General features: G+C 38.3%; 1 protein-coding gene across 1 annotated transcript; it reads left to right on the top strand.

Annotated features, from left to right (window-relative positions):
* Positions 1-807: 807 nt before the first annotated feature.
* On the top strand, positions 808-17,164 carry DIPK1C (divergent protein kinase domain 1C). The gene is made up of 4 exons (XM_053468360.1): positions 808-1,375; positions 6,080-6,757; positions 13,882-14,046; positions 16,781-17,164. Exons 1-4 carry the CDS (start codon positions 1,199-1,201, stop codon positions 16,973-16,975), a joined length of 1,215 nt encoding a protein of 404 aa, XP_053324335.1. The 5' UTR covers positions 808-1,198; the 3' UTR covers positions 16,976-17,164.
* Positions 17,165-17,695: the final 531 nt, after the last annotated feature.

A 17,695-nucleotide genomic window follows, 5' to 3' on the forward strand; every position in this document is an offset into this window, starting at 1 on the left:
TTAATTCTACCAAGTTGGCTATCTATCCTGTTGGAGCCCTATTACAATTGTTTTAAAATGACATGAAAGGCAGACAATGAAAGGAGTGAAAAAAAACAGCCAACTATTCTGGTGGATGGAGCCAATCCTTAAAGTGTTTATAAATCAGCAGATATTGATATTTTGTTAAAGAACAATTAGTAAAGCACCTAATTACACACATGATGTCCAGAACTGGTGTAACTACCACTTGGCATTGCCCTACAGCATACATTGGCAGTTGTAGCAGACCTAAAGGGGTTAAATTGTTCATTCTCTGTATGATTTCAACCCATATTGAACTTGTAATTCTCTTTGTAAAGAAATATGTCCAGTTGAATCTAATCTTGTAAATCTGCATTTGAAGTGCTACTTTTTGTGAACTAATTGCTTTCCAACTAGCACTAATAACTTTTGATACATACTTATCTACCATAAATAATGACTATCAAGGCTGGGTAATAGTTTAGAAAATGTGTTTATAGAATGTGTGAAATATGTCTGAAACATTTGTGGGGCTCTGGCTGGGTTCATGGAAGAGGTGATACTGTTTGCAGTTATCCAGATGGAATAAAGGAATAGATGTGATTGCTTGCAATGCAGTTTGTAAAATTGTGTAATGACAGTAGTGTGGTGAGAGTGATGGCATCTGTGGGCATTGGCTCATAGTCAGCGCTCAGGCAGAGCCATCAATCTGTGTGACAGCTCCTTAGACACTGTCAGCCAGCCACCTCCACTGAACAAGGTTTAAAAGCCCAGCTCAACAAAATAGCCCCTTTATTCTCCTGTGTGAACCTAACAAGCTGCCTGTTAAATGGGGAATTCGACTTGACACAGGAGACAGCAGACAAAAGAAGGCGGAACTACGTGGCTTAAATTCTAAAGGAGATCTCAGTTTCCCCCTTCAAAGCAGCAGCACTTTTACAGAAAGCAAAGATAAGAAAGATGATCTTAGAAATCTCTTGAAACGTCTAGGACGCAGGACTCTGTGCAGGGGATGCTGCCTGTAAACGGCGAGGTTCCCCTGTCTGGCACCTGCCAAGGGGTGCTGGTGAACACACATGGAATGCCCTGAGACCACTTCTTCTCCTTGATGACCACATTCAGGAGGCTGCACTAGTCAGACGCTAGCAGGACCCAAGGAGGGATCGAGAAGATGTAACCCCTTCCACTGTTTACCATGAGAAGATTGTCTAGCAAATGGCTGAGGTTAAAGCTTTTCAGGAAGAATACTCTCTTTTTCCTGCTCTTCTGGGTTTTCTGCTGGATTTTCGGGAACACTTTTCTGTATGTCCACAGGAGCCTGTTCTCAGATCGCTGCACCGACGAGGAGAGCAAGAAGATTCTAACACGGCTGGTAAGTGAGATGTGCTGAGAATGGGGCACAGTTTACACTTAATTCATTCATCGCTCTCTATAAGAAAGTTCATAATTTGGGGTTTGGGATACTGTACTCTGTGCCATGGCTCTTTTCAGGATGGATATATATATATATATATATATATATATATATATATATATAAACACATATAAGAAACATCTAACTCATTACAGTATAAAAACAACATTGTAAACAATTTGTAGGCAAATGTTCAGTTTACACAATTAGATACATCTATAATGGCATTTGTGGCTTGTTGGCAGAAAAGCAATATCTTTAGCACTGCTACATGTTATTGTATTGTTATTGTAAGCTATGTTTCTGCTCTGGGGAATATATTGACATGTTGGTGTTATGGAAGGGAAGCAGCACTCTGTGATGTTACTTTCTGTTACTTTCTGGCTATTGCAGGATGCTCTCCATAGTTTGGGGCTCTGCACTATACAGCATACAGCAGCTGTTTGCAGAAAGCACTAAGAAATTGTCTTGGCTCATACAGTCTATGAATATTCAGTACAACCAAATGATGAATTAAGTTAAAAAAAAAACCCCAGTTAATACATTTGAGTAAAAAAGAACTGGTGCTGCATTAATGATTATGCTAAATGAAATAAACCTGAGTGTTTTATCAAATAGTACAGTGAAAGTATGTATTCTGTATAATAATGATGATAATAATAATAATAATGATTTCTAAGTCTTCATAGTCACTTAAGGCAATTGGAAATTATGGTTAAAGTAAAAAAAAAATATTTATTGTCCTTCTGTTTGACTCTTCTTTATTTAGGATTTTGAGGGGAGCAGAACTAGTTCATTGCTGTCTCTAAGCAGCAGAGAGTGCTGGAGAATACTTCCTTCAGCTACTTTTTGTATTTAGTATCTGTGGCTGAGCCTGATGCTTTTGAATTACATTAACACTTTTTAGAATGTGAATGAAATACCTATCATTAGTACCTATCATTTAGTGCCCTACAAATAGATGATGTATAATATATATATATATACTATTATATTACAGATTGTATCACATAAATAATATTAATAGTAATATAGACGCAGCAGTATAGTAATAGGTGTCATATGAACAGGGTACAAGAGGTCCATTAAGGGAACAGGGACATACTTGCTTCTGTTTTCTAATGGACTTGTGGTGAAGAAATATCAGTGCCAACTAAGCCACTGGAGCGCACCAGCTGCTACCATGAAATATTTTGGAACACAGCGCTGGCTCTTGATGTGTTTGGTTCTGTATAGGAGTTCCTAAGTCTGTAAAATAACATAACAGTACATATCTTACTGTTTGATGTGCCTTTCAGCACAACTGTCTTTGTCTTGTAGTTCCTGCTTGTCCTGAGTCTATAGCTTTTTGATTGACCTATTTGAGGTTTCTGGTTTCCCAAGGACTATGACTGGGGTTGGTCGTTGATAATGTATAGCAATATCAGGGAATTATTCAACTCTCAATATTCAACTCTCCTACTTTATAGTGAATAGACCCCTTTTGTTTTTCTCCCTGTTCACCTCCCACATGGCTCTGGCCTCTGTAGGGCTGTAGGGTACTTAAATCAGTTCTGCAGCAGGGTGCTCTTTTCTTTGTTATCATAAAAAGGGACGGTTTAGTACTTTAATAAGCATTCTTCAGAAACCAAGATACAATTCCGTGAGGTAGAAACTGCAGCCTTAAAGCTGCCATCATCCTCCCTCGTCTGATGATCCTTGCTACTGATTGGCTGCTCTGGGCAGGCCCACACTTGCAACACTCCCTGAGTCAGACACATTTCTGCATGCGAAATAGCTGGGGCATAAGAAAAGGGGCAAAAGCATATGGGGGCCACACATCAGTTCATCTTTCACACGTCTTTTGAGCATTTCATGGAAATGTGGTGGAAGTGTCCTGACAATTGCAGTGCAGTACATGCATTGATAGGTAAAATAACTTTGTTTCCAACATATCAACTGACACATTTACTCATACACATTAATACTCACACCCATCCACTTATACGCCCTTACTCAGGTCAGACTGGCCCTTTGTGAACAATTTCGGACCAGCCTTGGGGCAACATGCTCCTGTGTGCCAATGTGGCGCCCCTCGAGTGGGACATGGGGCAGATGCCTACCCCTCAGTACATCACCGCTCCTTGTGCATCTCCACAAGGGGTGAAGCTTCCCAGCACACACTCTCCCCCAATTGGAGGAATGGGGAAGAGGCTGTCCCCCATGGTTCCCCCCTTTTGCAGAAGTGCAACTGGAGGCCAGAATAATGCAGATTTGTGGAGAAGTGCAGAAACGATTCTCTCCAGGAATCTATCCCAAAAGTGTCTTGGGATGGCAGATTGCCACCCCTGTCTAAGTGCTACCTGGTTCCCATTGACCCACCAGGATCCATGTAAGGGCTGGCTAGGGAGGGCCCCCTGTTGCTGGTGGACCCTGGGCATGTGGTCCATTGAACACTTTTAGTCACCCAGAAAAGCCACTCCTCCTGAGTTTGGAAGAGAATATGCCACCACTTACCTTGCTGGGGACCACCCAGACAATCCCATGCTCTCTGTTTCATGGTTTAGACCAGAACCTTCTGTCAACTTGGCCATGTTAAGAGCTGATTCTTTTTGGAAGATCCTTTTTTCCTATGTGCCTGGTCCCTCCTATTTCTAAGTGATGTTGTTATGCAGTTATGAAGAATTAGTGAAAAATAGTATCAAAAGTCTCAGTTAATGAGCTGAGATTTATTAAGCCAGATGCTTCAAATTTGCATATTTGACCTAAATACGCCAGTCTCATTGGGATCCTTTGTTCTCCAAACTAGAAGGAAAGTACATTAACCTAATTGACAGCAAAATATCCTTACACAATATGCTTTCCGACAAGATACACAAAATAATTTGAACACACATGCAAAAAGGCATAAAATAGACTCATTTAATTGTCCTTGACAGTTAAATATTAAAAAGTAAACATCACTTTTTATGCTTTTGGGTTGTTTTTTTCTAAGCTTTACTTTTTAGTTTTATATGTCTGCTGTCAAGAAGTTTTTTGGGTTTTTTTTCGTAACTTTTGTCCTGCAGCTTGTGGGTACTTCTGATAATATAACCAGGGTCTCTTTAAATTATTTATTCATTTATATTTTATTTTGTTTATTTTTAAAGATTGGTTGACAAAGAGTACTATAGAGCAGCAGGGAGCTCATTAGAAGATCAGTCAGCACTGACACCTTAGGAAAGGAAAGTCCTTACCATTTAGATCACCGTCAATGAAATGGCTCTTGCAGATAATTTAAGGGATCTTGTTGAAACAACGCTTTATATTCCGATTTGTATCTTTTATTGCATCTATTACATGGCTATATATGAATCGATAAATGCAATTCCTATTTTTGAAATGTAGTGCATGCAACAAACGATATTGCTATAAGCTGAAATAACATTTATTTATAGGTCTCTATAAATCAATAAAAAAGGCTATTAGTCTTTAAACACACTATAGCCATATACTAAGACTAAGTATCAAAGAAATGATTAGTAGAAGAATAATTGCTCGTAGGACATGTGCCAAGTTTTTGTAATAGCAGCTGTGGAGGGTTTCATTTTATGCATACTTAAACCTTTAATTTCACTTTATCCCATTCTGGTTTTAAGATGTTCCGCACGCAGGAAGAAATGTATTGCCTGTAGGCAGGGAGGTAATATAACTAACCCTGGCTGGCTTACCAAGGTCAAGCATGTCACCCGCTTCAATTGCCAGCGATGGTTGCACATTTTTGTGCTTTTATGTTTAATTGCAGGGAATGGAAACACAAAAGATACCTTGACATGTAGCTGTGCTCTGTGAATGCAGTTATAATGATCACCTTAACTTAGACGTGCGGCTGTAATTGTTCAGAAAAAATAACAGAAACCTTTTAATAGGGTGTTGCCCGGGGAACAAAGAAAATATGATGACCAAAGGATGTAACTTGATCGAGTCTAGTTAGCCTCTGGCAGGTCAGCTGCCGTCGGCAACTACTCCCATTGCCAGGCAATATGTTGACTGGGTTTGTGGTGCAATGTGAATAATATTTCTCTGGCGTTTTTATTTTCTTATATTCTTAGAATTTCTTTTTCACAAACATATTTAAAAAAGAAGAGCAAGAGAAAGACAGCTTAAAACATTGCATCAATAATACACATTGAAACATGCCTATCACTCATTTTCTCATACTTTTACTTGTTGTTTTAAAATAAATTAGGATTTATTAAACTATTTTGCCTCCAGGATATCTTGAAAAAAAAGTATGATCCTTAATGTAGATATAGTAAGCATTAATCTGAATTTCTGACAACTCTTGTGCAGACATCACATAGATATGTAATCCGATGCTATAGGTGAGCAAATCTATAGGAATGGTTAGGGGGAGGAATTATGCATCTGAAGCCTTACATGGCTATCATTACCGCACAGAAGGAAATGGTTTATATATCATGGTCTTGATTGGAAATAGTTTATTGTTTCTTAACTGAGATTGTTAAATTGAATATGACATTTTGTCTTTCATGCCATTGAATTACTTTAATAAACCCTACTAAATGCCACACATTATTTTAATGTAAATATTTAAGCACAACTTCTGTGCAAACCATAGGAATTGGTTTTTAATAGGTGTGAGCTGTATCTGTGCGCTTACATGTTATCATTCCCTTGCAGTGCTATGACTACACAGATGGTGCTGTGACTGGAGACCTCTGTGAAGATTTATGTGTGACTCACAAGCTGGTTTACGAACATTGTCTGTACTACCATCCTGGAAAGAAAGTCATTCAAGCCAACTGGCATGGCAGCTTGATAATATTGAAGTCCAAAACTGATACATTCTCAAAATTTACGGCACCTGTCCTTTCAGAAGGAGTTGACACACAAACTATTTCTGACGCAGAACTTCTAGTGATGGTGGCTGTGGAGATTAAAAATGTCCTGGGTTTGGATTTGGCTAATAATACCATAATGCCTATTATGGCAGAAAGGAGAAAAAGGCAAAACTGGAGAATAGAATTGGCCAGTATGTGGTCTTTATTTCAACAAGAAGAGTATCTAATCTTCAGTCTTCTGCAAGACTTCAGTAGGCATGTCCTACACGTCATTGGTACCTGTGGCCATTTCTATGCTGTGGAGTTTCTTAGTGTTGGACATTCTTGGAAACAGAGCTTGTTTAACTTAGAGGAAGTTGTTGGTCAGTGCAAAAGTGGACATAAAAGGTTAAATGCGCTTCTTGACATTGCTGTCAGTTTCCTTGACATGGTCCATCAATTTGACAATGACTTTTCCCATCGTCTCCATCTCTGTGATGTCAAACCAGAGAACTTTGCAATCAGAAATGACCTCACAGTAAGTGTATATTGTTCATGTTGAACATTTTTGAAGTTTATATTACATTGTATTCTTCTCTATATTCTGACCCACCCTGTTCCTTGTGATTTTATATAAATTAGATATCTAAGATTCTTATCTCTGCTCTTTCCCCCACTCTGCCGTTTTCTTACCCAGTCTCATGCCCCTCACCTTAGCTCTCATTCTCACCTGAGTGAATTCCCCTCTCCATGTCCTTTTCTCTCCTTCATAACAGTGTGATTCCCCTCTCTTTGACTGTTTTTAACTAATTTTGTGAAAATGCTCCCCTTCTCTCTCATACTTTTCTATGTACCTACTGTATTGTGGTCCACCTCTCCAATTCTTGATGGCTCATCTACACACACATCTGTGTTCTTAAATACCCTGCACTTACTTTCTCCTTTTCATTCAAATGCCTAATACTTTCTCTATCCTAAGTCGTAAAATACTAGCAGTACAAGGCATAACGTTGGTAAAGTATAATAACAATTTGTTCCGGGAAATCCAAGCATATACATATTTATAAAGCATCTGATCTCTGTAAATGCAAAATATTCACAGACAGAGGTGTATTCATTATGTTAATTGCTTGGAAAGTCAATATTACATTTTAATTTTCATATATTTTGCTGCCACCATGAAGTATTCCTAATCATATTGTTACAACATTTTTATACGGGTAAAAACATCTATTTTTATAGAATGAAATTATAAGCTGGCACAGACTTCTCTCAGCATGTCAATTAGTTGACTTGTGCATCTGGATTTGTACAAATTTCAATGTCGTTAATTTGTATACCTCTCTGAAAACAAGAAGGGACCAACAACGAAAGAAATGAAAATTAAGAAAAGAGCTCTGATTTCTGGTTTAATTTGGTTGGTTTTTTCACATCTTCTCAATCTTATTACTGACAGTCTTTGACATACTCACCCTCTCTCACACTCTGATTCACGTTATCTCATACTCTCATTCACTCTCTCTCATGCTCTCTCAATGTTTCCCTACCTACTCTGCTGACCACTTATGTGTCCCTGTCTTCTTGCCCTGCAACTCTGCTCCTTCTCTTGCATATTTTTGTTCTTCTTTCTTTCTTCTTTCTTTATCTGCTTTTGAACCTGGCCTCCAGGTGACCTTCCGCAAAAACAACACAAAACCTCCAGGCCCACTCTCTCCTCCGATTGGCAAACTGGGGAGAGGCTGTCCATGTGGCTCCACTCTTTTGCAAAGTGTACAGAGAGGCCAGAATAATGTTTGAGGTTTATGGTAGGTAAAAGAATGACCATAGTAATTTATTTTACACTTGTTGAGAATCCAGTGCTACAACATTGCCTCATGACAGGGTACAGAAGCAAATGTGACTAGAGCTGCAAAAAAGTGGTTTAATAATGGTCCATACGCAGTTGGTGGTAATCTCACATTTCCTGTTTCCATGGGAGTAAAGGCAAGCACAAATGCAGGCAGAAACTGCTGGTCTTCAATCACTGAGCCTCTGGGCACACACTCTCCCCCTGAGAATGAGAGTGTAAGAGAGTATGAGAGGGTGTCTGAAAGTAAATAGCGGGAGAGTGAGAAAGTGTGAAAGCGCATGACAGAGTGTGAAAGAGCATGAGCGGGTGAATGAGGGTGAGTGACAACAAATTTTGTTTCCAAATGTAAAAAGCCCTCTGAACTTGGTCCGTACCAAATTAGCAGGAAACAAAATTTGTTGTCCAAAAACAAATGGACTAAATACGAAATGAAAAATTAGTCTGAATCGTATTTGATCCATTTCCACAAGTCTATCGATTAGTGCACACCTGAAACTTTCTTTCTTTCTGGATCCAACTTCTCGGCCTAATACAATACAATGTTTATTTGTGGTATAAGAAAAGGGGGTTGTACAGTATATCAAAATCCAAATATGTAGAATATTTTCAAAAGCTTTAAGAAACAAGCAAACAGAAAAAAACTTTAAGGACATGGGAAGTTTCCTGATCAACTTAGAGAGATTTTGCAAGAGAAGGGCTTTCAATTATATGTTAACGTGGCTAATATCACGTGGAAGAGTTTGCTTCACAAGTTGTTCTGCAAGCATTGCTAAGTCATCGTGCTGAAAGTTTGGCTATGCTGTGCTAGATGCAGGCCTGCTTCCTACATAGAATGTTCTGCATCTTAATGACAGTTTTGAGTTTCTGAATTTGAAGTCAGCACCTGTTATTTCCAAAACAAATACCCCACTGACAGTCTGTTACAGGGCAGTGATGCACATGGACTGGAGATGCATATATACGGCTATAAGTTATTCTTGTTCTTTATTTTTCTAATATATATAATGGAGCACAATGCTTTTCTTTCTTCTGCTTGTGGTATTAGACGTACCAGCAATTAGAAATCTCATAAAAAATCAATAATGAATTTGAAACACTGAAATACATTTATAAATTACACCAGTATGTTGACATGTTTACCAAAGCTATCTGTCTGATAAAAAAGGCCTATTTTAAGCACTACAAATCTTAAATATTTTATTTCTACATGCCAAATGCATTAATGGGAGTTATGTATAAAAATGATGCAATCACAAAAGTACACATTAGTGTTGGACTTTTAAGGTTGCAACAATGTATAAAGCAATATAAATGTAAACCACATCCTAAGTGGGGCTATATCATCTGCCACATCCTAAGTTATTATATATACCGGTATGTATGTATGTATATATATATATATATAATGTTAGGCATTTTCATATGAACCTCAATACATCCTTCACTGACCACTGCTCAATTGAGAACAAACTTGAAGCTGGATTAGAATGTCAGCCTATTCGGTCAAACATGTCCACACTTCCAAGTTCTTGAGGAAAAGAATGTAAACAAATAACAGGGCAACAAATAATAGCCCATATCAGGTAACACATTATACCAACATTTGACCTATTCTTTTTTAATTTACTTATGGCATGTTAATTGGCTTTTATACCTTTCCCCATTTTTTCTACTGAAATATTGTAATAATTGCTGCTGCAGTTCATTAGTTATACCACTGTTACTTCTTTCTTCTTTATTGGCCTATTCTCTGGTAGTCAGTGCATTTTTATTATACTGTGTTATAATTTTATTGTTTTCTTTTATTTTTTTATTAACTTTTTTCTGCATGAGAGAGACCTTGGTGATACAGTATAACTACCTTGTGTCTTATTGCTGTGCTCAGTCTTCAGCAACCTCACCGTACTACCAGTATTGTTCTTGTTTATCATCTATATTCATTATTCTAAAATGTTTTCTTTAATGCTACAAATCACTAAATTGCTTTATGCTTCTGATAGAATGATTGGTATTGAATTAAAATCTTATGTGCTTTGTGTTAATAATGCTATACTTAAAATTACCAAAAATCAGTTTGCCTGATACCCTTCAGAGCAAGGAACATGACAACCCTTAGATCTTGGTAAAGTTTAAAATTCAGTTTCTAGTCTTCCACTTGTGGAATCGTTTTATAGTGTTCTACATAGGAAGTTTAAAATGACTTCATTATAGCTATAAACATCAATTAGATCAGCCCTTTCCCACAAGTTAGCATGACATAGTCTGGCAGATCTTTTCCTCTGCTGTATGTTCCATCAAATTTGGGTAATGTAATATATTATTTTCTTGTTATGAGCACCTTTTTCACTTATTCCCACACATTTCAAATGAATGTTCATTTATGTGGACAAAAATATACAAAACATATGAAACTGAGGTAGCTTAGAGTACACATATATATATAAAGTAATTGTTGCATGGAGTAAAGGTATTTCATGATCTTTCCATCCTTCTTTTGTTCTTTTTACATCTAGAGAAACATTGGCAGTGCACAGGCAGATATTTTTTTCCAGCAAATTTCTCATGATGTTTTAGTGAAGATCACTTTAGAATCCTGTAGTGAACATGGACCTGTAGTGGAAATGTTTATATTATAGCAATAATGATATTCTTTATCTTTGCGTTGTGCACAGAGCTTTTATTTCATAGAACAACAGTGACATATTCCTCAGAAATACATTTGTTCTACAACCACCAATTACAAGCAGTGAGAAAAAACTGAACTATGAACTTCTCGAGGCTTAACTTTGTGTCATGAGACTTCATAAAGTCCAAGCACTTTCAGCTGGGGATCATGTGTTTGCTTTGGGCTAAATTCAACCAGTATATTATTTTTTAGAAGCAACTATAAAACATCTAATAGGTAGGAATGTTTCCTCTGTGAATGAAAGTATGCATTTCTCTAAGATCATCTCCTTAACGGTGTAGTTACTTTGAGGAAATAAAAACAGTTAATGGCATGTGCTTCATCCCCGTTCATCCCAGTTAATAAATTAAGAATTTATTAAAACATGTGAAATATATGACCTCTCCAAAATTTTAACACCAGTGGAAGCTAAAATTGGAGAAGTGGGATGAATCTTAACAGCTTTTTTAATGGATTTTGAGTTACTTAAATTAATCCACAGCAACAAACACGCCTAATAGGATCAAACAAATTTGCAAGTTTCTTTACAGCCTTAATCTGCTTTATGGATTAAATGCTCGAAATCGAACATTGACATGACTCTTTTTTGGGTTAGCTGTTTAGATACATTTTGTTTTGGAAGTAAAATACCAAAATGCTTGTGGAAATGTAGTTATTTTCCTATTCTAGATAATATGCTTGAATGTACAGTATATTCATACAAGTAATTCACAAAGATGATGTGTGTCATTTTGTTAATAAGAAATTCATAATTGTATTACCATGCATGGGAACTACCTAGAAACAGGCTTGGACTTGCCATCTGGCACACCAGGCAATGTCGAGTAGGACGCTGGCCAACAGCACTACATACCCAATGTGCTACAGTGTGTGGCCAACAGCTGGAAATGCCTGATTGCATGCTTCTTGAGCATAAAAATGTAACGTGCTGTCTCTTATATGCAGCCTTGAAGCGTCAGGGCCACCAAATAATTTCCAGTCTAGCATTGCATAGAATCATACATATCTGCATAAAAACATGTAATCAGTAAATTTCAGGGAGTTGCCATCGCCTTGCTCAAGGTCTACCACAATCTGCCTAAAAAATTGTATAATTTATCATTCCTAATCTTAAAAATTAAAAAAATACATTATATACACTCACTGGCCACTTTATTAGGTACACCTGTTGAATTGCTTGTTAACACAAATAACTAATCAGTCAATCACATGGCAGCATCTAGGTCAAGACAACTTGCTGAAGTTCAAACCGAGCATCAGAATGGGGAAGAAAAGGAGATATAAGTGACTTTGAACGTGGCATGGCTGTTGGTGCCAGACGGGCTGGTCTGAGTATTTCAGAAACTGCTGATCTAGGCGCAACCATCTATAGGGTTTACAGAGAATGGTCCGAAAAAGCGAAAATATCCAGTGAATGTCAGGAGTCAGAGGAGAATGGGCAGACTGGTTCGAGAAAGGCAACAGTAACTCAAATAACCACTCATTACAACCAAGGTATGCAGAATACCATCTCTGAACGCACAACACGTTGAACCTTGAAGCAAATGGGCAACAGCAGCAGCAGACCACACCGGGTGCCACTCCTGTCAGCTAAGAACTGGAAACTGAGGCTGTAATTCGCACAGGCTCCTGCCTTTTATCAATGGTTCAGGCTGCTGATGGTGGTGGTGTAATGGTGTGACAGCCTACCTGAGTATTGCTGTTCACCATGTCCATCCCTTTATGACCATAGGGTACCCATCTTATGATGGCTACTTCCAGTAGGATAATGCGCCATGTCACAAAGCTCACATCATCTCAAACTGGTTTCTTCAACATGACAATGCGTTCACTGTACTCCAATGGCCTCCGCAGTCAAAATATCTCAATCCAATAGAGCATCTTTGCGATGTGGTGGAACGGGAGATTCGAATCATGGATGTGCAGCCAACAAATCTACAGCAACTGCGTGATGCCATCATGTTCATATGGACCAAAATCTGTGACAAATGTTTCTAGTACCTTGTAGAAAGTATGCCACAAAGAATGAAGGCAAAAGGGGGTCCAACCCAGTACTAGCAAGGTGTACCTAATAAAGTGGCCTGTGAGTGTATGTTAAAGTAAATGCTATATCATTTATGTTACTGTTATTTTTCTTTCAGTTTATTATTAAAATATTATGACTGTTATATATAGACTGTTTGACTGCTTCATTTCAGTGTCATTTCAGATTATCACAAAAAAAACTACTTAATGACATTTCTTAAAACAGCAGATTTTTTTAATGGATAGAATATCTTAAACTCAGATCTGCTTTTGCTTCTTAAAATATGTATCTGTTTTTTTTCGGTGGTAAAATCTGTCCCATACCATGTGGCTGGATGTGCCTGTCCATTGGTGTAGTGCTGCTTTTGCTGATGGTAGTTTTCTAATCTAGATCTATTCTAGTCCAGAGTGGGACAGGGACCCCACTGAAAATAAAGTAACATTTAAATAAAAAAACCCTCTTCATTTCGTCGGAACCAAAAGGTAAGGAAACAAAAGTGAAAAATGACTGCGCTAAAAACAAAATGAAAAACTTGTCCAAATCGATATTGCTTGGATTTTGATATCTGCCACACCTATATATGCATTAGGAAGGGACTTGCCTTGTACATATATACCATAGAAACAACTAACTTTGCAACTATTTTTACCTTTTGTTAAGAGCCTCTTGCTTTTGGTGATTAAGTCACTCTAAAAGCTGTGAAGGCAACATCTCCTATTCGGCAATAGATTTTGTCAAACAGCCACCAAAAATTGGACTAATTTAACTACATGCTCTTAGTCGCATCCTCATCAATTCATCTTAAAATGGAAAAAAAGGAAAATTACTATTCTAAGAACATTTGCTGGCAGTGAAAGGTCTCAGTAAGAGGAGCACTAAAATCCACAAGGCTATTCAGTGAGCACAGAGCACTTTAGACGGGAGAACAGTCTGACCTATTTATTTTCAAGCACATTTGGCTTACGTGCCATGCGTTTCTTTGATTTGATTTTGTCAGAATAGAGATGTGCTTACCCAGACCTAGAAGCAGACAAACCAATACCTTTTCAAAATGCATTGTTTGGCTTAAACTTTTTTTCATGTCATTTTTATAACTTGCAGGTTGTGGCTATTGACATGGATATGGCATTTTTCGAACCAAAAATGCGGAACATACTGGAGCAAAAATGTACCTCTGACAAGGACTGCAATTTCTTTGACTGTTTTTCCACATGTGATCTGAAGACATATACGTGTGGAGCACAAAGGGAAAACAACAATCTACAAGTAAGGGTCTCACCAGTAAGGCGCATAGATTAATATGGTAATGGGCAAGGAATAGGTAATGGGCAACTTGTTTTTCTTTTGTATTTGATGACGTATTCTCAGCAAAACTCAGCAGCTGAACCTGTGGGGAGCATATTGTGGACCTCATGAATTTTATTACAAAACATGTTATGAGTAAAGATTGTAGGAAAAATAATTATCACCCATCTCCAAAATCTGCCCACTTTCAATAACATAAATGAGGCTTATTTAGCCAATGTTTCTGCAATATAAAACAATTAGCAGATTTCAAAAATGGACAGAAAGAAGCACTTTCCGCATAAGCATACCTGGGAAATTCTTGGCTCCGGCTTCCTGGAGCCTTCCCTTGCGGGACGCGGCGAGGACTGCACACTGTGGGCGGTCCCACTGATGTCGGGGGAGTTCCCGCTGGCGGCAGCGGGAAACACCCCCATTTAATGGAAAAAAATGGGCGGGGAGCGGGGCGTGTCAAGACCCGGAGAACCGTAGGAGCAAACCCGGAGAGTTCCCAGGTATGCACATAAGGGACACTGATGGAAACGTCGAGAGAATTGTGGCAAGATCCTGTCTTTCTCGTGGGTGCCCTGTCACCCTGTCTCAGGCCTAGATGTATGTTTTCGTTACAGGAGCCCTCACTAGTAGTTGATCTGCCAAAATTGAACTACTTTATTTTACAAATACATTTTAAAAATATCAAAATGATTCACGTTAAAGTGTATTTGTAGCAATACTAACAAAAAATGTAAAGCAGGTAATAATTTCTTTTACACACAAACATGCTGTTGTGTCCATTGATGAGAAGGTATATCGTATGTTTAATCCCAAAACTTGCTGAAGGATTTGCCAACACCGATAAAGAAAAAACATAAGGACTGCTTATCACTAAACTCTGCTTAGCCCGCTTTCTAGAAGCATAGCTAAATTGTATGTCGGTCTGTTGTTACTGTGTTACCCAGTGGCCAAACTATTTTTGATTTACGATTTTGTTTAAAACAAAGTCAGTGCCCTTTTACCCTCTAGCCTCTGCATTATATCACATTAAAACAATATAAAGAACGCCAAAATATATTGGAAATCAGCCTAGATGTATCGAAAACATCTAGGTTATGAGCTACCATTAACTTCCAGTGGTAATGTTTAACATAATACACCTTCCATTAGGTCACAAGTAAAGTGTTTTTATACACAACTGCATTGCAGTCAATGTAACTGAAGATCAACATTTATAAAAAGAATAAACTATTCGTTACCCAAAGTTACCCTACGTCCTGGTGATTCCTTGCCAAATGTATAATGGCAGGTGTACTTTAACAGCCCAGCACAATAATTCTATTGTAGTGGTGTGTGGCGGGTGGCAACAAAATTACTTGTCAGTAGGTAATATTTGAAAGGGTTAAATCGCTTGTATACATGTGAGGATTTCAATACCAGTGAGAAAAGCACAATCTGGAATTCTCAGAAATCGTTATTTCAGTCTGTAATATGAAGGAGTCTTTGTCTTCTGCATGAAGACATGAGCTGGCCGCGCATAATGCATATATCACAGTAACTTCCTGAGGCTGAGGACACATGGAGGTAGATTTGAGTTTGGGAGGGGGGCAATGATGGATTCTCCTTGCCTGTCTGCCCAGCCCCCTCTTATTTCTCTTATTGGGGGCACAGGGTGACTGGAAAACCCTGTCTGGTCTGCGCCAACCAGACTCTCATGAACTAGCAGGTTATGGGGGCTCTATATGTATGGAAACGCTCGATGCACCTGACCGGTACCTAGTTGCAAATTCATGGAACTGTACGGCGGCTAGGAACCGCTGCAATGCCTGCCGACAATTGGAACTGTGTCGTTAAGGACACCCACTGTCCCACCACGTTGCTCTTTTGGGGTTACACAATGCTGGTGGTGGGCAACACTTGGTGGTGGTTACGGAGAGGGAGCTCATTTGGGAACCCTGGTTTTATTACCCATCTTTAGGACCGGGGTTTACCCCGTCACGGCTATGGGACCCTAGCCCGACTACTGCGCGGACATTTGGAAAAAAATTGGAAACAATTTTTCAATTTTTCGCCACAAACACATACTAGCCCACAAATCCTCACACACTAATTGAAACACCAGACACTTACACATACACTCACACTTTTTCTAACTCCATACACATACATTCACACTCACACTCTATCTCTCTCACTCTCCCTCATATGGTTTAAACTCCACCCTACTCCTTACCTTTTGCAAAGCCCTATCTGCAGCGTAGCTTGTACTCTCTGTGAAAGCTGCAACACAACTACCACAGGTGTGTTATGTGACTCTGCTGGGTGCCTTGTCTTTAATGGACTCCATGAGTCACGGGATATCAGCAACATGACACACACATTATGGCAACCAAGGCTGAGATTACCGGGGCCCTTTTTGTATTAAGGATTTTCCCCCAATAAGGCCCTTATTGTATCACAATGTAGTATATGCAGTGAGGTTAGAGAATACTATTCACTGGGGGAAATAATCTTAGTAATTCTAAGTGCGTGTTTATGTACATACGTCTTACTTGGAGAATGGGTTCTTGAGAATAACAAACTAATTTGAGTCACTCATATTTATGAATCGCATTCTCAGGTAGCACATAATGGTGATTGAATGTTACATCTTCAAAACCTTTGTCTCAGCTTTCATTTCTAAATTAATCCGCTAACTGATTGAATATGTCATTTTTTCTAGGTTATATGTGACAAGATATTTCGACACTGGTTCTCCACGAACATCATGCAGTCTGCCAATTCCTTTCCACTTCAAGCAGAGCTTCACAGGGCTGTCCAAGAGTGTGCCCAGTCCAGTAACAATGAAAAACCTCTTACCGAGTTATACAAACTATTTCGAGCTAGCCAAAAACAACTTCAAGATATAAATGTCTAAGTTTACCAGTTGTGCTTCATGTTTATGGCTAAAGAATATAGTCCAATTTACCCAAAGAGTTTTAAGAGAGCATCGAGTTGTAACTATTTTTTTCAAACAGAACATTTTCCATTCTACTTTATATTTTTACTACAAAAATATTATTAAAGATTATTATCATAATCACAAATGTAAAAGTTTAAGTAGTGTAGTGACTGGTCCCTACAGCTCTTGCTCTTCAGAAATTTGAAGGTGTGATGAAAATGTCCTTGTTGTGGTCTTTTCATTCTAGTGGTCGGGAGATGGAGGTGTTTCCCTAAAGCTTTCCCTAAATATTACATGTTTTAGTTTTGTACACAACATATCTGTCACACTGTTTATGGACCGCTATAGGTATTATAAACCCATAATTTGTTGTTCACAGAATTTAGATGATTATCCTGCCTCATTAAAAGCTATTCCTTTCTGTTTGTTAAGTTACTTTCACGCAACTTAGGTTCACGCAGCCTCTGCAGACATAACTGCAGGGCAGAAAATTGATTAGTCCCAAAAAAGCCACAAAACAATTACACTGGTAAAAAAATATGTTTATCGAAGTTGTGTAAATCAAGACAACCTGAAAATTCAGAGAAACTGCACCTTGAACATGCCCATGATAGTTGTCTAATTCAATATAAAAAATGGGTGGTTTTAGTTAGAATTTATTATACTATTGCTGTCTTAAACCAGAGGAAATGCACA

The sequence above is a fragment of the Spea bombifrons genome, chromosome 5 (assembly GCF_027358695.1).
Source record: "Spea bombifrons isolate aSpeBom1 chromosome 5, aSpeBom1.2.pri, whole genome shotgun sequence".
Lineage (NCBI taxonomy): Eukaryota > Metazoa > Chordata > Amphibia > Anura > Pelobatidae > Spea > Spea bombifrons.

Bases quoted from the DNA above. Each gene is read 5' to 3' on its own strand.
- DIPK1C (XM_053468360.1), top strand. From the start codon at position 1,199: ATGAGAAGATTGTCTAGCAAATGGCTGAGGTTAAAGCTTTTCAGGAAG. The intron at 6,758-13,881 runs GTAAGTGTATAT...TATAACTTGCAG, and splicing joins CAATCAGAAATGACCTCACA to GTTGTGGCTATTGACATGGA. The intron at 14,047-16,780 runs GTAAGGGTCTCA...CATTTTTTCTAG, and splicing joins GGGAAAACAACAATCTACAA to GTTATATGTGACAAGATATT.